This window comes from Calliphora vicina, chromosome 4 (genome assembly GCF_958450345.1).
Source record: "Calliphora vicina chromosome 4, idCalVici1.1, whole genome shotgun sequence".
Taxonomy (NCBI): Eukaryota; Metazoa; Arthropoda; class Insecta; order Diptera; family Calliphoridae; genus Calliphora; species Calliphora vicina.
Genome location: NC_088783.1, coordinates 96,820,106 through 96,842,459, shown reverse-complemented (window position 1 = coordinate 96,842,459; position 22,354 = coordinate 96,820,106). Strand labels below are relative to the sequence as shown.

At 32.5% G+C, this 22,354-nt stretch overlaps 1 protein-coding gene across 1 annotated transcript in view; it reads right to left on the bottom strand.

The window, feature by feature from the left end:
• Spt6 (transcription elongation factor Spt6) overlaps positions 1–10,653 on the bottom strand; it is an 81,249-nt gene extending 70,596 nt beyond the window's left edge. Inside the window, exon 1 of the mRNA XM_065507223.1 lies at positions 10,494–10,653. Coding sequence (XP_065363295.1) covers positions 10,494–10,532 — 39 coding nt within the window. The 5' untranslated portion in view covers positions 10,533–10,653. The remainder of the gene's footprint in view (positions 1–10,493) is intronic.
• Positions 10,654–22,354: the final 11,701 nt, after the last annotated feature.

The following is a 22,354-nucleotide window of genomic DNA, read 5'->3' as shown; positions in this document are numbered from 1 at the left end:
AAACCGTAGCAAATATGTGGCATAAGTAATGCATGTGCAAGTTTACATCTAACATTAAGTGGTAAATAAATGTTATTAGAATAGATTCTGCGGAGAGTACCAAATACTTTACAACATATATTATCAATATGACCTTCAAATGTAAGTCGGTCATCAATAAATACGCCCAAACATTTAAACCGGGTGACGAACGAAACATTAACTCCGTTAATAGATACATTTAAACTAGAAGAATGATGCCCAGTTCCTCCAAAAAGCATAGCCTTCGTTTTAGAGAGGTTTATGGGTAATGAATTCCGAACAGACCAATGAAAAAATCGCTCAAGACTAAAATTAATACTGGACTCAAGAACATCAACATTATCTTGATCAGAACTAAATAATAGGAGGGTATCATCAGCAAATTGAAATGAAGTGCAGATACTATCGTCAATACACTCAGAGAGGTCGTTAACGTATAATATAAAGAGAAGTGGTCCCAAAACGGATCCCTGAGGGATACCAGAAAACAGAGGAAGAAGTTCAGAAAATATGCCATTAATATCCACAAATTGATGTCTTTCTGATAGGTAGGAATACACTAACTTGCAAGCAGACCTTGAGAAGCCAAAACGTGTTCGTAATTTTTCAATCAAAACAAAGTAGTCAATACAATTGAAAGCCTTACTTAGATCCAGGGAAACTAATGATGTCAATTTATTTCTATTTATATTATCTCTAATGGTATCAGTCATATTCAACAGAAGAGAAGTGGTGTTATAACCCCTGCGAAATGCATATTGAGAAGAAACAATTGACCTATTGACGACATCAAGGATTTGATTTTTAACAATATGTTCCACTACTTTGGAGATCGCAGGTAGAATTGAAATGGGCCTCAAATCATCCAAACCACTCACTACTCTTGTCTTCGGAATAGGTACCACACGAGCAACTTTCCACAAAGAAGGAAAAGTTGATGTTGTCAAAATTGAGTTAACGAGGAAAATCAGAAACTTGGATATATAAGGGAAAATCATTTTTATAAAGTGGATGGGGATATTATCAGTACCTACAGATTTGGATTTAACTTTGCATAGGGCAAAAAACAATTCATCCTCTGTAATAGTTCTGAAAGAAAAAGATCCGAAACTTTCAAATGTATCTATATCAATAGTGTCAGATGTAATCGTGGGAGCAACATTAACAAAGTATTCATTGACATTATTAACATTGAAATCATTGAGTTGTTTATCTTCACCCGCTAAACCACACCCTTTAAGTAATCTCCACATAGCTAATGAATCAACGCCAGAAAACAGCTTAGCAAAGTACTTCCTCCTCTCCTTACGAATAATATTTTTAGCTTTATTTCGGTAGCGACAATAAATTTGCCACTTTTCTGAAGACGGAGAAATCCGAAAGGCAGAGAAGGCTAAATCCCTTAGGGAAATAGCGTGCAAAACAGAATTTAACTTCATCCACACATCAGGGACATATTTAATCTCTTTTGTAACAATTGGAACAAAATTATAAAGAGATTCCACAATTGAACTTAAATAAGAAGACTGAAAATCAATAGAAGTAGAGTTGAAAAAAGTGGAGGTCTCAAGGTTATCCATAAAAGAAGTTATACTTTCCCAATCAATAATATTAAAATTCCTGTAGGTGTAAAATTCCGAGCAGCGTCTAACATTAAAGTGGAAAGAAGCAAAAATTAAAGCATGATGCGATATAGAAGGACATAGCACTTGGTCTGAAGAGGTAATCATAGAGGTATTACTAACCAACCAAAAATCCAATAATGAAGTCGATGAATGAGAAATATCAAAGTGAGTAGGTTTAGAGTTGTGAAACACCGACAGATTACATCTTAGACACATAGATCTAATAGAAGCAGATTTTGTATCATTAAATAGGTTATTGTTGAAATCACCTACAACTACTATATCAGAATAACGAAGAAACAAATCAGAATGGGTACTCTCAAAAGCAACAAGATTACCATAAGGTAAGTAAACAACACCAAAAAGTGCTGTTAAGCTAAAGTTCTGTAACTGAATAAAGAGTGTTTCGCAAATACCAGGATCAGAAACCTTATAAACAACCTTATATCGCAAAGCATTAGAAATAAAAAAACCCACGCCACCTCCCCGCATATTTAGCCTATCATTCCTAACTAATGTGTAACCAGGTAATTTGAGTGATGAGCTAGAAATATAAGGCTTCAACCAAGTTTCAGAAATAGCAATTAGATCAAAATTTTTGTTTACAATGCTTTTGAATTCATTAAACTTAACAGAATTACTGCAAGTTAATAAGCTTTGACAATTAATATGTGCAACCCTCAAATTGTTAGGGCACTTTTGAACAGATAACTTAATTGAAGAGCTACTACTAATAATGGGACCAATATTATCACCTAACGTCATTAATAAAAGCGAGGATGGGGAACCAAAAGTATAATATGAAATTCCATATATACATTAATAAAAATAAAAAAAATCAAATAATAAACTCAGCTATAAAATAACAAAATGAGATCATATAATCTAGAATTAACAAAATCATATAAAAAGAAAATAATATAATAGAGATCAGAAATATAAATGCTATGGATATACCGCAAAATTCAATTTAGAAATAAAATTATAATAAAAATATTAAAAAAAAAAAATATTAAATAAAAAGTTGTAACGAAACCAAAAAGTAAGATCAGCTAAAAGTGTGCAAAATATTTCATTAAACATGGTTATTCGTTAAAACAATTTAAAAAATATAATATGTATACTATGATAATGCTAGTTGGAGGAGCTAAAATTGCTGGTGAATAGCTGCGCACATTGTTCCATATTGTATATAACCTCTTTTCCATCAATCAAAGTTAACTTGGCCACGACCTTATCAGTATTCAATATCCTGTATTTCAAAATAGAATTTTGCTTCTTCAATTTCCGGCAAAAGGTGTTAAGATTCGAAGCAGCAGGGGAAAAATGGTCATTTAAGTAGATCCGATTGTTTATCTCACCACCCATGACATCACTCACTCGTAAATTCCTTGCTTTAAAATATGCCTTCATAAGATTGTCCCGTATTGCCACACAATTAAATTTGACAAGTATAAGCTTTTGGTTGTTCATATAACAAACCTGATTAATATCATGAAGATTAATATCGATATCAAAAAATTTTAGTAAGGATATAATGGACGGCGTAAGATCGTTCAACCCAGAAGGCATGCCGCTTAAGATAATGTCACCACGGTAAAGTCTACGATGAAGAACATGATTTTCAGTTTCCAAGGCGTTAATTTTTGATGTAGTAGACGTGTCGATATTATGGATGAGTTTGCTGCAGGCAACAATATCAGCCTTCATTTGTTGGTTGGAAGCCAATATTTCCTTTTTAAACTCAGAAAGAATTCCCGCAATAGAGTTCGTATACGAATTTCGATCCTCCTGGCTAGACTTAATGAAATCATCTAAACTTGTTTTAAGAGCACGTACCTCATCACGGAGTGAAGCATCAGAGTTCGAATCATTGAGACAAGCAGCACAGGTAAAAGAAAAAGAAGATTGCTTTTCTTTAAAAAGAGCAAGGTGTTTTTCAGATACATTTGCACAGCTAAGATGAAGCCAACACTCGCAAACTTTGCATTTAATACTCCCTTGAGTCTTTCCAATAGTATCATTACAAGATCCGCATTTAAAAGTTCTTGTGACAGGCATTTTAAAAACGAAGATATCCAGCAACAACAACAGCAAAAATTAGAAAAATGGTTGCACCTCAACGTTAACAGCAACAACAGTAGCAGCAACACAGCACACAACCAGCAGAATGTTGAATAATCGAGTTTAATGGATAAAATAATAAAATCCAATATCCTTCAGCAATTTAGCACACACTTAATGGCCAATATTTAAAAAACTTAAGATAAATAATTATTAAGCACGTAGTTAAACAAAAAATTTAGTTATTTTACAGCTGAGATATACAGGTACGTTCACTCGGGCATAGCGTTGCCAGATTATTTGTATAATATCTTTAGTTTTTCTAAAGCCTTTTGGGAAAAGGTTTCCTGATGATCTGGCCTAAGCAACCAGTGAAATGTGCATAGGAACTAGCTTATCCCCCAACAATAAATTTCAGTGAGTTTATCAAATTAAAAATTGGGAATTTAGCATAAAACAATTTTACTAAAATACAAAATTTTAAGTTTAACATTTTGAAAGACGAGGTACTGCTATTTAAAAAACATCCTACTCCAGGGGGGTTACTCTCTATTGCGATGCGAAAGCAATTTCGATGCGAAAGGTAAATGCGTTTAGAATACAATTTTGTACTCTGTATCCTCTACGCAAACGCTTTCGCAAAAAGAAGCAATACTGACACCACAATAGTGAAGAATGACAAAATAAAATGTCAAAACTTGTAAATAGAAACATTTTAAACTAATTTTTTGTGCGATGCGAAAACGCAATAAAGGGTACCAATTGTACCATTTTTCTTTCGCATCGCAATAGTGAGTAACCCCCCAGAAAATTTACTAGCTTACAAAAAAAGCAAATGCTGTCTTCAATAGTTTTGTTCCCAGGAAAAAACTATCAGCCACCGTCGAACTTAGAGTTTTCAAAAATCAGATTTCGTTCCCGCCGAACTTCAGCCAAATACAAATGAATATTCAATCCGTTGTCAACAAGGTATTCACAAGTCTTACAACCAACTACAAAAATTCGGATTGGCTGTGGGAACGTGCAATTTTGGTACCAAAAAATGATGATGTCAACAAGCTCAATGAGCGAATTAATTGAAACTGACTGGCAAAACAATGAAATAAAAATCGATTGACACAGTAATGAACGAAGAACAAGCCTCAATTATGCTACTGAAACATTGAAGGTTGGATCACAAATAATGTTTCTCCGCAACATAATCGCGCCAAAATTATGCAATTGACCATCAACAAATGTTCACCAAATTTAATTGAGGCAATAATCATCGGTGGCAGATTAAAATGCAAAGACGTAATGATTTCACGCATACCAAAGATTTCCAACGACAAAGCATAAGGCTTACATTTGGAAAATTCATGTTTTGTATGTGGTTTGCTCCCGAGTAAATAAAGAAAAAGAAACGTATATCCCCTGTCCTTAAGATGAATTCATAAATATAATATCCCATTTGCCTTAAATACATCCGTTTCTTTTTTTAAGGGCACATCATGCCACTGTATTTATAGATATCTTCTACAACTTTGTCAAATGACCACCTCAGTGTTTCGGGTGCGATGACAGGTCGGGGGAGTCCGTGCTTTTTTTTGTCCGACACTGTATATTCAAATCGAGATGCAATATAAAACAGAATTATTGTAAGGGCCAGCAACGCGGACCGGGTTCAGCTAGTACATATATAAAATTAGTTAGCGTGTATACATTAAAGTTGGCTAATATGCTTTTCAGTAAAGAAATAAACAAAAATAGGGTATTATGATACCAAAAAAGGAGAACTAATCCAAATAAGGAGTACTTTTTGGTTCTTCAAAATGTCACACATGATTCTGAATGTGTTAGAATTCACAAAAGGAGACTTTAGTGCAGCGAGCTGCAGTGAGCTCTCAAATTAGCTCTCTTGTTTTTATTTTCACATGTACGCAAGCACACACATTGTATAAAAAAGTCAGTCTCGCATGAGCATTGATAGAAGCAGGCTGTGTTACGCTTTTATGTTTGTTTATTTCATTATTTCAGCTATTTGTTTTTGCCAGAGAATAATTCTCAAGATCTAAAAACTGTAGTGGTAAGAGTTTGCATTTCGCTGCTTTAGTGGTACATTTCTTTAGCATTTTCTATAATAATGGACCCAGAATCACAATGCTGATTAGGAATACAAAATGTGGGTCTTTATGGTATTTTTTTTTTATTCCAATAATACGTTCCGAATGAGCTAGAATCCACATTATAATGAATCAATAAACATGAAACTAGAGACATGTTATCCTGAATAGTACTATTTATTTTTTCCAATTGGGATGGCGTAGCGCACCGATTCAGCTAGTACTCCATTACTTTTATCAGATATTTGAAAAGAACTAAGTCTTTCTTACAAAAATTTTGCATTATTTTTTTAAAATTAAATAAATACACAGTCATTTGAAATTTAATAGTGAGGATGTATGATCAAATTTTTAAATGAGTTTGTGTTATTCTTTATTAACAGGTTTCGTTGCCTAGCCTGCGAAAAGTAGCCTGCTACATCATCTGAAGCAATTATAGTAATACAATTAAAAAAATTATAAAGAAATCATAAGATTTTTTTACCGATCTGCTTTTAGAGAAATTTGATGAATCATTGGTTTTAGGCCTTGAAAAATCGCGGTTTCGGTTAAAACCGAATACGAAATGTAAAATGCATATTGCTATTTATTTGTTGCGAATTTATTTCGAAAGGCGAAGTACATTAAACATCTTGCATGCAAATCACATTCTTTAACTTGATTTTTTTTGGGATAATTTAACTATCAGCTAGGAAAATTCGTAAGCAAAATATCATAAAGAATTCAGATGCTTTTGACCAATCAGCAATCACGGGTGGCTATGCCCAATTTGAAATGTTTTACCTGTAGCTGCATAAAAAAAAACCTTCCTATATGTCAAATCGCGTATTGATGATTTTTTAATAACAAAAAATTATTCAACACTTTCGTCGTATTTTCATTATTAACCACTAAGTTTTAGCTAAAGTAGAAATATACACATCTGCTCAAAATAATAGATACACCAAAATTTATTTTTTAAAAACGAAAAAAAATAATGGTATATTGTAAAATTATAAAAAAAATTCAGTCGATTTTTATTTATAGTTAAAAGGAGATTAAAAAACAAAAACAAAATATTTCATAATTAATAATAAATATTATAAAGTAAATTAAATTTCTTAAATTTCGAAAAATTTGGTGCTCATAATAATAGATACATTTTTAAAAATTCTTATTAAACAAAAGCTAATAAATGTTATCTTAAAAAAATTAGTTTATTATTAAAGTAAAGCTAGTATCCAGTATATCCACCTTTGTTTTGTAAAACTTTCTCCACTCTTCTGGGCATACTGGATATCAAGTTCTGACACTTCTCCAATGGAATCTCGTACCATATTTTTTGCGTTTTCTCCCATAAATCGTCTTTATTTTTGAAAACTTCCTTCGAAAGCCTTATCTTTAATTCACTCCACAAGTTTTCTATTGGGTTTAAATCAGGGGATTGGCTGGGCCAGCTTAAAACAGGTACGTTATTCTCCAAGAACCAGTTTTTAACTAATCTTGAACTATGTTTTGGGTCGTTGTCCTGCTGGAATGTCCATATTAATAGCATATTTTCCGATGCATATGGAAGCATTACGTTTTCCAATATGTCTCCCCACTAGCATTCATGGTATCTTCTATTCGGAATATCGGACCAACACCATTCCATGAAAAGCAACCCCAAACCATTATGTTTTCCCCGCCATGTTTTACCGTCTTTTTTGTAAATTTAACGTGGAATTCTTTTCCTTTTGGTCGGCGTACATTTCTTTGGCAGTCGTTTCCAAACAAATTTATTTTTGTTTCGTCGCTCCATAAAATATTTCTCCATTTTTTTTCGCCTTCACAACCGGACCATTGTAAGTGCTCTTTAGCAAATTCTAATCTTGTCTTGATATTTTTTTGGCGCATTAGTGGCACTTTTCTGGCAATTCTTCCCGGCAATTTAGCTTGTAAAAGACGACGACGAACTGTTTGTGGACTGATTTCGTTACATAGCTCCGCAGAAATAGCTTTCGATGATATGAAAGGGTCTTTTTTAACCATAAGGACGATCCGCCTATCTGTTTCTGGACTGGTTTTCTTTGGTCTACCGCGAGTTTCTCTTTTTTGATTTTTAGATAAAGCATTTTGGACAAAATGTAAAGATCTTCCTATGCTCTTTGCTATTTCCCGAAATGATTTTCCTTGATTTCTCATCGTTTGAACAATTTTTTTCTCATCTTCGGTACAATGATGATTTCGTCCCATTTTCTTCAAAAGAGTCCTATTTTTTATAAAATTGTTGCTAAAATTTAAATTATACTTACTGTTTCACGTAAATAGGAACAAAAAATTGCACAAAAAAAAAATTGTATATAAACAAATTACAAATTACTGATGTGTATCTATTTTTATGAGCAAATAATTTTTTGTAATTCAAATAAATTCGTTTTTAAAAATCAACATGAAAGCAAATAGTTGCCAGATTTTTGACTGACATGACATTGCCAGATAGAAATTTTAATAATATGATGTATTCTTAACGCTTGCGAGGAAATTTTCAATGTTACCGCCATTTAAATTTTTTCCAATTAGGTTATTTTGAGCAGATGTGTACATATCTGAGTTGAAACCGAAAACTAAAACTAATATGTCGGATTTCGTATTTGACAGTTTCAAAAAACCCATTTTCGAATTAGCATGGAAAATTAGTCCAGGAACCATTATGTTTCAAAAAGTGTCGCACTATGCACAATTTTACCGATTTGGTACATTTTTTGTCTCTCTGTAGGAAAAAAACATATTTTTTTTTAATTCTTTATTTTTATGATAAACTTTTTATTTTTCATTAAAAATATTTTTGTAAAATAAAGTACCAAGATGAGGGAATCAATTGGATCCCTTATACGTTCATAATTAAAAAAAGTGCCAAAATCTATTTGACATTTTTTAGAAGGACAACAATTCCGTTTAAATTTAATTTCTGAGATATGCGATACAAAAAAGTACCAACACTGGGGGTTCGTTCGTTTATCCCATTAAAAGTACAACCATAAACTTATTTTTTGCATAAAATCAGATTAACGGCCATTTTCACAATGTACGATTATTTAATTTTAACCGGGAAATTAACTAACTGTCGGTTTGTTTAACGGGGACCGTTTAACCAACGGTTACCGATTTACGTTTCACCATCATTTGATTACTTAACCAAAGCATTCAGTAGAAAGTATGGCAATTATGCATACATTTGTTTACGAAAAATAGTGTAATGAAAGATTGAAATATAAAAAATTGTCTAAAAGACGGCATAAAAAATAATAGTTTGTGTTTTCTTAGTGGTATAATAAAAAAAAACGTATAAAACTCAAAAATATTAAGGTACCTAACCGTAAAATTTACAGAACAAACTGAACAACAATTACTGAAAACCAACAAGCAAAAGTGCACATTTGTTGTTTGTGCAATATCCGGGTGGTATATGGATCACCCCGTGCAAAATTTACTTTTCTTCGCTTTACACTTTTAAAAATTATAAATATTACAAAAATATAAATGTTTTTCCATGTTCTTTTATTATATTTCTTACAATTAAGATGCTAACCGGCGAAATTTGTTCGGTTATATTTAACAGCAACTTTGTTGTTAAATAGTGTCAATTAAGAATTAATCGTACATTGTGAAATTCAAATTAGCCTAACTTGCGGTTAAAGTTCACGTTAACTTTTAATCGTACATTGTGAAAATGGCCGTAAGTTATATTTTTGGTGCTAGCATTATTAGTTCTGGAGATGTAGAGATACCGAATTTTCATATTTTTACCCATTTCCCCTAGTAAAATCAGAATTTCCAAAAATCCCTTCTTTGTGGGAAGGGTGAGCATGCTTATACATATACAAAATTTTAAGACATACAAATTTTCATAAGATCAAAATTGGTAAAAATGTTTGTAATGGAAAATTCCTTTCTATCGATACCGGTTTGGAGCTCATCGGTTGGATGGAAATAGGTAGGTAAAAAAAATTGTTTTTGTTTACATATATATATTACAAAAGGTTCCTGCAATTAATGCAATATTTTGTATGTTTTTGCTAAGATATTTTTGCGATGGATTTAAACATTTCTATTAAGAGTATTTAAAATGAGTTAACATTTAACCAATAAGCATTTCCTAAAAGATTCTTCGGATTTTCTAAAGCATTTAACAGACTTTTTGTTAGGTTTTGACATTACCTAAATCTAGCTTATGCATATTATACTTGGGCCTTAACACAGTACATGTCAATATCTAACATCCCAAATATTAGTATTGTTTTCCATCCTTTAAATATTAATGTTCACAGTTATAGTTATAAACATTTGTTTTTAATAATTTTGAAAAAAAAACTAATTTCTAAAATAAAAACATTTGCACGTGACAAATAAATTGTAGTGGCAGTATTGACAATGTAAATTATTAGATCTCACGTTCTGTATTTGTAATATTTTGATTTTTCATTGAATATTTGTCAATAAGTTCAAATAATGAACATACTGATCTATTTAAGATTTCACAAAATTTATATAAGTTTTTATTCATGTTCTATGAATGTAGCTATAACACATATTTATATACATATTTAACATAAAGTAATAAAACACAATGTTAAAATTTTTCCTTGGGAAACCTTTTAATGTATTTTTTTACATTACAATATGTATTTTATTTGTTTAAACTATACACAATTATTATTACCTCGGATTCCTCCGCTTCAGAGTCCAAGAAATCAGCCATTTCTCCTTTAAAAATAACTCAAATATGTATTCCAGATGCGATGTAAATTTAAACACATTAAACGATAGAAATATATTTTTTATAACCCATCCAATTTTTATTTGATTTTATACATACTATAAGTAGCGATAAAATTACAAGTTTTCCGATAACATTTGGTATAACATCGAACAGTGTAGTGATGAGAAAGTGTTGGGTATTGGTTGATGAGTACTTAATACCGACTATTTTTTAAAGTAATCAACACTCAAAAGAACGTACCATCTACATTCGGAGCAAGGCGAATTTACACAAGGTGGAGTCAGACAAACAGCAGATAATTTTTTTTTTGCTTTTTGGTTCTAACAACTGTCAAAGCTTGTTTTTATATTTAAATATCTACATATTCTAAGCTTATTTACAAAATATTTATTGTTTACATAAATAAGTAAAGCCCTCACTATTCAATTATGTACACTATATTAAGTTTAAATACTTATTTGTTTAATTTTTCATTTTGGTTTTTTGACATTTGATAAGACCAATCGTTGTTTTTGTAGAACTGATACCACCTTGTATGAAATCGCCTTGATTCGGAGTTTTAATTATATTAATTAAATAATTAACTACTGAAGTAGAAAAAATATAAAACATAATTTTAAGATGTTCATGTCATAATATTTAAAAAAGAAACATGTCCGTAGACAAATTGAATTTCAAGCAACACAACTTTAGACGAAATAGCTTTTTTTAAACGGTAATCAATAGCAAAACACTTCAGGAATCTAATCAAGACGTATTTAACAAGGTGACAGCCAAGGTGGTGTGAGTTCTACAAAAACAACAATTGGTCTTAATAAATGTCAAAAAACAAAAATGAAAAATTAAACAAATATGTATTAAATATTATTAATCACTTCCATTTCGTTTTCGTAGTGTTCGGTTGTGTTTTTTGCAACTTTTTTTATTTCTCTTTTACGCGTTTTATTCTAGAAATTTCTAGGCGTCATTTTGAAATCATTACATTCAATTGTAATTTTTGGAAATTTTCCTTTTATAATATTATAATAGTGTCTATAAAGGTGGAAAATCTTGTGTTTTTTTTTAATTAATTAACTTCGCAATGATGGGTGACAATGAGTACACATCCTCTGCCAATACTAGGCCCACATTTGATGACTTTGTCAGGATTAATAACTTGGAGTCGGTTTTACAGCCTTTTATTTTGAAAATAAAGGCTGATGATCAATGTGATGATTCTTCTGTTAAGAAGGCATCATCAGTTGATAATTTATTGTATTCAGAGTGTTCTCAAAATGCTATGGCTTCAGGGAATGAGGATCAAGCTATGGTTATTGATAATACCCTCATTATTGAGGATCGTACAGTTTCTATGCCCGATATCTCTCGTGGTGATTGTTCTTCTGGTAATCCACCTTTAAATGAGCCTGCTGTTGAACCTCATGTTGGTAAGTCTAGTGAAAGGCCTTTAATTTTGTATTCTGATGGACATTTTGGTGACTTTCTTGTTTTGTGTGATACGTCTGGATCCATGGGCAAGAAGGATAATTTGCGTAACTCTCTTTTTTTTATGAGAGCATAAAGAATTTACAATTTGAGGGTATCTCCCTTATTTCACTTATTGGGATTATTTCACAACTCTATTTAGATTGAAGTTTGAATCGGCATCTGCTGCCAACTTTTTTGTTTTGTATGATTTTTCGTCTCTAGGTTACAGGGCGTTCATTCCCAATACATTTGTTTACTCCTATGGAGTCATAAGAGGTATTCCTTTTTGGTATACTGATGATTTTATGAAGGAGAATATAATTTCTTCGGTACCTATTATTTCTGTTGAACGTTTTCATGGTAGGGGTTCCACTGGTGATGGGGCTAGATTACCGATGCTGTCGGTAAAACTGTGTGAAACTGTGTGTGAAACTCAAATGAAATTCCTACCAGTGTCATATTAGATCATGCGATTGTTGAGGTGTCAGTTTATTATCCACCACTTCGTCAATGTAGAAAGTGTGCCACACTGAAAGAGACTGTCACTCAAAGCGGAGATGGCTAAAATGTGGTAATTTTGATTCTTGTTATGGATTATGTAGTGATCCCAAGTGCATCTTGTGTGGAGCTACGGATCACCCTTCTACTGAGAAATTGAAATGAACAAAGTGGGCTTTCGAGTATGATATTTTGAAGGTGATTACATTGAAGCGCTTATCGAGAAAGGAAGTTTTGAGCACCTTTCCAGTCAATGGTTTTGATGTTTTTAAGGAGTATGATGACAATTTTCCACCCCTGGGTAATGACCAAGTCTCCAGGCCGGTGGCTACGAATATTTTAGATAGGGATGGTGAAGTTAATAGGATTATGATTAGAAGGAAATTTAATCGAACTGTTAGGCCGAGGCCCCCTCCTAGGTTGAATAGGCCAATCCCACAAGATTAACAATGCTCTTATGGATATTGACCGGGATCTCCATGCTCGGTCTGATACTACGCCGTAGACACTTACACGATGAAATTACTGCAGTACAATGTTCAAAGTTTAATTGCTAACAAAGGCTCTATTGAGTACTACATTAATAATAATTCTATTGATATATGCTTTTTTCCGAAATTTTGATGCTGGTGATTCAAACTCATCAGGGCGACTTTTGAATTCTGATACCTTTTGCAAACCCCGAGGAGATGGTTATGGTGGATGTGCCATAGCTATCAGGAAGGGAATACGAGTTTCTAGGGTGACATTCAGGACTGATCTTGATGTCCTGATAGTAAGAACATTGGCGCATATTCATAAACGATCACCAAGTGTTGACTTTTTTAAGTACCTATTTAAGTTATTCACAATTGGTTACTTTCAGCACAATTAGTTAGCACTTAATCAAGTTGTAACTAAATGCCAACTACTAATACATTCAAAAAACAGCTGATTGATTTCATTTTAATACATGTATACAAAAATAAAATAATCTAGAGATGTGTTTTTTTTTTGTCAACAACATTCTATTGAAAAATTTAATTTTACATGCCCTTATTTTAATTGATGTACATACAAACTATAATTATAAATTTTGTATGTATTTTTTAGAGAACAAAAATAGTTTTTTAATAGTTTTATAAGCCTTTTAATTAATTACAGTATATATCGATCAAAATATTATCGACATTTTGTTTTATCTACATGTCAAAGCAGTAACTAAGCTAGTTATGAATTGTGAATAAGATCTACAACTATCTATGAACTATTTTTTAGTTTCTGTTTTACTAGTTCCGACTTTAGTTATGATTTATGAATATGCGCCATTGAATCTTAGGACCAATCTTGTATTGGTCTCTGTCTATCTGCCTCCGAGTCACGGTAATAGTCTTCCATTGGATGTGTGTTGCAGGGAACTTCAACGTTTACTTGATTTTGTTGGTCAGTTTACTAACGTCATCATTGCTGGCGACTTTAATGCGCCATCTACACATTGGGGGGATTATTGTGATTCTCCAAGGGGTAATATTGTTTATCGTTTAGTTTCTGATTCAGATTTCACGTGTCTAAATGATAGATCTTGTACTTTTCTTCGTCATCTTGACAATCCTAATGGCACTGTTCTTGATTTGAGCTTCTCGAATTGCATTTTTAGAATTACTTGGAACACCACTCCGATGTGGTTAAATGGTAGTCATCACTTTCCAATCATAATGGAATTTGAGTCCTCTGGTCCTGCTCCAATGTATTTCCTTTCTAAACGTAAATTATTGTCGGACCTGTCTTCAGTTCATCTTTCTACTGATTTTGATGTCATCAATAGGACCTTCTCATCTAAGATCTTGTCTGCTACATACATGATTTCGGGTGTACACACTCCCAAGTATTGGCGGAATGCGGAATTATCTGTTTTGTTTCGATTACAGGTTGCCGCTAGGAAAAAAGCTTGTGCTGTGAAGAAGGCTAAGTCTGAATCCTTTCAACATAGGTTGAATGAGTTAAACTCTCAACCCAATATAAGGAATGCTTGGAAATTCGTCAATAGTATCAAGAATGCATCTAATTCACAAAGGTATTTATGGGATGACGGTAATAATTTACCTTATCTTGAACATCTGAGGGCTCAGGTTCCAGATAACACACTGGTTGAGTTTTCTAGGATGCAAATTGGTCCCTCCTCTCCTTTAACGCGTTTTGAACTTAATACTGTTCTTGAGAGCAGGAAATAAAGTACTGCTGGTGGATGCGATTGTGTCACGTATGACATATTGAGGTCATTGTCTGCGGTGTCCAGGGATTCCCTATTATTTGCATTTAATACATATTTTTGTAATTGTGAGATCAGACCTTCCTGGAAGGATATAAGGATAGTGCCAATTCCAAAGAGGGACAGGGACTTGGAGGTCTATTGCCCTGATTTCGGTGTTCCTTAAGACGATAAATTTGATAGTTAGGAATAGACTTACGACCTTTATTGAGGGGAATGGTTTACTTCCAATTAGGTCTTTTGCTTATAGGAAGAATTTATCGGCCCTTGTATATTAATGTGTATTAATGAATTTTTATTTAGGATTACTCTTTTGAAATCTCAGGGTTTCAATAGCCAATGCCTACGACTGTGAGAATGTTAGTACCTTATGTGGAATAATGTTGGCCAATAATGTTCCCTTGGATATTGTGGACTAAATAGTGAATTATAATAATTTTGTAAGGGTCATTCACAATAGTACGCACTGTCAGAACATAGAATGACCTTACAATCGAATGAACAAAAAAAAGGAACCTGAAAAAAAGACCCGAGTAACGCCAATGACTACGATCATTGAGGTTAACTACAACATGCCCGTTCGATGACCACGTTTATCTAAATCATTGAACGTTTAGTCGTTGAAGCGGTGTAGACAAACAAGTTTTAACTACAATTTTTCTTTGTGATATACTTGTCTGAAATAATTAAATTTTTTTTTGAATTGAAAAAAAACTTTAAAAAAATATATTTCGAATTAAAATAAATTCAAAACGGCGATAAATAAATTATTTCATTCTAAGCTACTTATCATAAGGTGAGAATAATGATCGTTTTTTTTTTAATTACATAAATACATGTGAAACTAATTTTTAGGTGATACATTTCGTAATTATAATTATTCGCGTAATTGTAAAACGAATAGTTTATTGTTGCATAAAATCCTAATTAATTGAAATGTAATTTCGATAGTAGTAATATTAATTTATGTTTACTTGTTGTATAAAGGAAACAGAGCCATCTAAATTTGAGGACCAAGATTAACCTCTATTTAGCTTAGACATCGACAGAGGTGCAGGTATTCGGTGTAAGACAACTTCAAAAAAAAACACTATTAGTACAACTAGGACGGGAACCTTAAAAAGAACAGGGTAGTTCCGAACTATCACACTCTCTTATAAAAGTGTAACACGAAATTTGGAGTACAACAGTTATATATAAAACGCAAAAACGTCCAGGGTAAGCCGTTAGCTTATAATTATTGTGAAACAAAACCGTTATATCTTACGATCTATATGACCTCTGAAAGTCATTGTGCAAAGACAAGATCACCTTCAAAGACACAAAAAAAAAAAAAAAAAAACGTGACTAAAAAAAGAAGGAAAAAAATGAACAATCTTTGCTATATGTTGTGCCTAATTGTGTACGTTGAAAAAATTGTAAGAATCATTGGTAAATGAATTTCCGAACTAATTCAGAAAAAAATATTATTAATCATAAACAACTTCGTTGTTTTCTAAAAAAAAAAATAATTTTGTCTTATCTTAATTGTTATTTAAATTTATGTATATATTATTTATTTTAAAAAGAATTTCTTTGTTTAAAAACAAACTTAAATCAAAAATCCAAAATAATTATAGAATCGATGAAAATTAGAAATTAAATAGAAAATTAGATTTATATGTAGATAGATATTTTTTTTAAAAATTAATAATAAATCAGATTGAACTAATGATATTTTAAGACTTAAATATAGTCTTAAGGTATCACAGTTTAGCATACTATTAGCAAAATATAAAAATATAATAACAAATAAATAACTATATAACTAATTAAATGAAGTAATAAATAAACTAATAAATAAATACATTAACTAATAAGCTCAATAAATACATAAATATAATAATGAATAAATAAATCAATAAATAAATAAATAAATATATAAATATGGCCACTATAATTAACACTTAATACACATAAAACATAACGATATCAAACCTAATAAAAATAATATTTAATAAAAAACTATTGATGAATTAAAATTCAATACATAACAAACTTAAACTATAAAACACAATATGAACAATAATAATAAATAAAAAAAAGAAGACAAAGAAAATAAGAAACCTATATATTTTTAAATGTTTCTTGAAACTTATACATATAAATATTCTACGAATGTTTAAGATTTTTTTTTTCAAACATAAGTAAAATATTTATAATTACAAAAAAAAATATATAATAACTTTGAATCTGTTTAAATTAAACTTATGTTCAATTACGATTAATAATAAACAATAAATAAAAGTAGAAATTAAAAAAAAAAACGTTTGTTCGTATCATACGATTTTGATGATAAATACGTAAAATTTACAATATATTTGTTTATTATTATTATTAACTGAACATTCTTTGTATAAAACATTTATAATTATTCCTTATGAACATAACTAATTGTAATTACTTATTTTGATATAATTCTATTTGTTATCTTATTTTTATTCCCACACTTATTTAATAATTAATGTATGATATCTGTTTATTTCATATTTATTTGTTTATATATATATATGTATATATCTGGCTATATAATAACCAAAATTGTTAACTATTTTCTATGTTAAATAAAAGTATGTTTGTATATTATATCGTAATATGAAATTCACAGCAAATTATTTAATCATGAGATGCTAAAAGAGTGTGGTAAGATCTAAGTGTGTGGTAAGTTTTGTTTAGGGGCTCCCAGCAAATTACATCGCGGGTGAACTGGAGCCATGGATGGCTGAAATAGTGCCATACAGGGTTGGGCAACCCGAGAAGGTAATATCATCCTAACCTTCGATGACTCTAGGAATCATCCTCCTACTTTTAATATTGTCAAATGTTCGTCCGTTAACTCAGGTTTCCTACATCTACTTGACTTAATTGTCCACTGATTTAATAAAGAGAATAGCACGCGATTTTTTTAAATGATGACAAACAGAGTGGAAAGAACCGACCCCATATCCGACGAGCTAATGCCGAGCCAAGATCTGCGTGCCATTTCCACTCCCGGTCAACGGTTTGTCACATTTATGGCGCCCAACGTATGAGCATTTGTAAAAATCTCATACAATCCAATAATTCAATGTTTACAAATAAACGCATGTCCCGGAAGGTGTAATGACAAAGTCACCATGCCTGTGTTGCGGCGTTTATCTAGTAATCAAAAAAATTATTGAAAAACTGATCAATTCGAATGTTAAGGTAAGTCATAAACCGTACAACTAAAACGTCTAGTGTTTATTCGCGACCGTAACAGATTCGTGGCGATGAGATTTGTATAAGTTAGACTTGAATTTATGTAGTACTGAATATAATCAATAACAAAGTCACCATGCCTGTTGCGGCATTTTGCCTGGGTTGCAGCATTTTTGTAATCAAAAAATTATTGAAGAACTGATCAATTTGAATCAAAACGTTTCTTTTAAGGTAAGTCATTAACCGTATGACTAAAACGTCTTGTGTTTATTCGCGACCTTAACAGATTCGTGGCGATGAGAGTTGTATAGTTTAGAGTTGAATTTATGTAGTACTGCATATAGTCAAATATTCATTTTGGCAGTAGATTGGATGGAAAAAGAAAAAGTTATCCGAAAAGGAAAATGAAAAACAATCATTTGCATTGAAATTAGGTGGACAAATTTATTTAATTTTCGTAAAGAAAATCATTTTAAAATTTGATAATGATGTTAGTTAATATATACACATTTAGCTTATGATTAACTTCATAACATATAAAAATGTTTAGTTATATTGGGAACGAAGACATCATGTACAGATCTAAAGAGTCAGCATTAAAAACTTCCAGCCAACTTATGATTCACATCATCTAAACAACATACCTGAAAGAAAACAAGAAAATAAAAACTTTATTCATTTGAAAATTAACAAAGTAGATTGTAAAAAAAAAAAATATTAATAATAACAAACAAAAAAAAGAAGCAAAAACTAACAAAATATTTGTTTATTTTTTTTGTGTTTAGCAAAAATTAAAACCTAATTCTGTTGTCGATTTTTATGTTAAATAATACTAACTTTAACAGTTTATCGGACCGAATCTAAAAATTTATAGATATACGTACTTGATTGGAAACTCATTTGAGAAGCCAAGAAAACATTTTGTTATCTTTTTTATATTTTCCTATACATACATTAGTTTATTTATATTATTTTTGATTTATTACGAAATTTATTTTCACATATTATATTTGTCTAATTAATATTTCACCTTCGTGTCTTAAGTCTTTTGTTTTGGTTTTGAGATTGTCTTATGATTTTCTTTTGTGTTTTTTTTAAGCCAATTCAGACATAGCCTTTCGAAACACACATAGAGAAGTAGTCAGCATTTTCGTACAGTTCATTTTAGGAAAAATTATTTGTTCATAGATTTGTTAGGTACTTAAATCAATATGGATCAAGGTAGAGTACTTACACCAAAGAGAAAACCTAAAAGTAACCCCGTTACAAGAACTACAGAAACGACCACTACTACCACAACAAACGTCATTCCATCCTTAATGTCCCTAGCTTTCCCACAAATCCCAGTAAACCCTCAACAGCCAACTTCGTCTCCCGACACGGATAACACAGTGGTATCACCACAGTACAGTAGTGCCGCAGCTCAGGAAATACGCCAACAATTTAATCAGTCAAACCAGAATGTAAGGTTACAACAACAAGTTGATAATGAAACTGTCATTAACAACGACGGGCTAACTCTTAGGGAATATGTCAGCGCGTCAGTCGGTGCATCTCAAGCAGAAGTACTAAGACAGATCTCAGAAACAATACAACAACTTGTACCACGAATAGTTCAGGACGTTATAAGGGCAGAGAGAAACAATTCGTTCAACACGAATGACGAGTCTCATAGGCAACCACCACAGCGAGAGTTTCCTAACTATTCACAACAACAAAGACCCGTAGATGTAAGGGACCATCATCAACCATTCCCTAACCCAAATCCTTACCCTAATCCAAGGATGATTGCGCCGCTAGACCTAGAGAAATTGGGTATAAAATTCGACGGCAGCAGGAAATCGTTCACAGTAGAAGACTTTGTGTTCAGGGTTGAGTCCTTACAGGTGGACTATAACTGTCCGATGGCCACATTGATGAAAGGATTCCATCATCTATTGACCGGGAATGCCTATGAGTGGTTTTGGACATTCCGCAGCGAAAATCCATTTTGCGAATGGGCACTTCTCAAATATCACCTAATAAGGAAATTTAGAAGATTTGAGAGTGATTCTGAGATACAGAGGTGTATAATGGAACGTAGGCAACATCCATCTGAATCATACGAAACGTTCATTGGGGAGATAATAGCCTTAAAGAATCAACTCAGCCGAGGAGTGAGAGGAAGAACTGGTCAGAATAGTGAAGGACAACTTGAAAGATGGAATATATCAATTGATCTATCCCATCCCGATAGTAAACTTTGACCATCTACTGGACGAGTGTAGACGTGCGGAACGCAATCTTTTCAAAAGGATCAACCACAGGCCATACACGGTGAGAAAAATAAATGAAATAGAAAGCCAAGAAGTTCCTGAGGACGTTGACCACAACATAGAGGCGGTAAAAATGAGTGTACCTCCCGCCAGACAATTAGTTTGCTGGAACTGCAAAGTTCCTGGTCACTCGTTCATTGAATGCAGCTCAGAACAGCGAAATCTCTTTTGTTACAAATGTGGGTTCGCTAACGTCATCACGCCCAAATGCCCGAAGTGTTTGGGAAACCGATAAACGAGCATGGCGAGGACTGGGTTGACATGTTCGTTTCCAAACCAGTCGAAACAACAACAACATCTTATTATGAAACGCAAACGAATAATCCCAAAATAAAACAAAAATCCTTCCCAACCTACGAAGAACGGCTAGAAAATTATAATAAAGTGCGTGATAGAATCTTTAATGATTTCGAATCTAAGCCAAACGAACGTACGTGTAAAATACGCGAGAGACATAAGAGAAGGAAAACTGAAAGAAAAGAAATCGCTGCAGCATCATTAGAGTTAAACACCGACAACAGACCTTACATGGATGTAATAGCCAATGGATTGCCCCTCAGAGGATTAATGGACAGTGGAGCCTCCATAAGCTGCCTAGGCAATAATTGTTTGGACAACGTGAGGAAAATGAATTGCAAGATTTCTGATTTTAAATCGCGTATAAAAACAGCTGACGGTTCAGGTCACCAAATAATAGGCAAAGTAATTGTCAATCTAAGATTTGAAACTGAGAATAAAGAGGTTGTTCTCTACCTTATACCTAATTTAAAACAGGAGTTAATACTTGGCTATGATTTCTGGAAAAGTATAGGGATCAAAATCAGTCCAGCTAGTCTTGTAGTTGACGAAATTGCGACTGATACAATAAGCAAAGACAACATTCACACCTTATCAGTAGAAGAATCAAAAATATTAGAAAAAGTAAAGACCAATTTTCGATGTTATACAAAATATGGGTTAGGTAGGACAAATTTGGAAAAGCACACTATAGATACAGGAGATGCGCAGCCGAAGAAGATGCGGTACTATCCAGTGAGTCCAGCGGTACAAAAATTGACCTACGCCGAACTGGATAGGATGCTGGCACTCGACGTAATCGAAATAGCAAAAGAAGCAGAGTGGAACAACAGGACAACAATGGTAATAAAGCCTAATAAAAATCGGTTATGTCTAGACGCAAGGGAGCTGAATAAAGTGACTAAAAAGGATGCGTATCCTCTCCCCAACATCGATGGTCTGCTTGCTAGACTCGGGGATACTCATTTCATTTCAGCCATTGATCTAAAGGATGCCTTTTGGCAGATCTCATTAGATGAATCGAGTAGTCCTAAAACCGCATTTACTGTCCAGGAAAGGCCTCATTATCAATTCAAGGTAATGCCCTTCGGCCTATGTAATGCCGCCCAACGTTTATGTCGTCTGATGGACAAGATCATACCATCAGAGCTCAAGGACAAAATCTTCGTATATCTGGACGACCTCCTAATAGTTTCACCAAATTTTAAACAACACATGGAGATGTTAAAAATTGTGGGGGAAAAACTAACTTCAGCCGGACTAACTATCAATATGGAAAAATCCAAGTTTTGCTATAAAGAGCTAAAATATCTTGGCTACATGGTTGGCGGAGGAAAACTGAAGCCAGACCAAAGTAAAGTAGAGGCTATCATCAACATGAATCCACCTAAAAACGCAAAAGAAGTACGCCGATTCTTAGGAACCGTAGGGTGGTATCGAAGATTCGTAAATGATTTTTCAACACTAACCGCTCCTTTGACCGACACACTAAAAAACTCAACTAAATTTACGTTTCCACCAGAAGCTTTGAATTTTTTTTTTTTCATCATTTATTTATTGTATCTTCATTATTTAATGAACTAACAATAAGTGGTTCAAATCTTATATCTAATATTATTATTTAATTAGTCCAGCCAGTGCCGGACGAAAAAATTTTGTGTTCATGGTTGTTTTGGTTAAATTGGCATTCTTCCTTCTAGATTAGGTCTGCTGTGTCCCTCCTTCTTAATCGAGTGTGGCCACGGTTATCTAATATG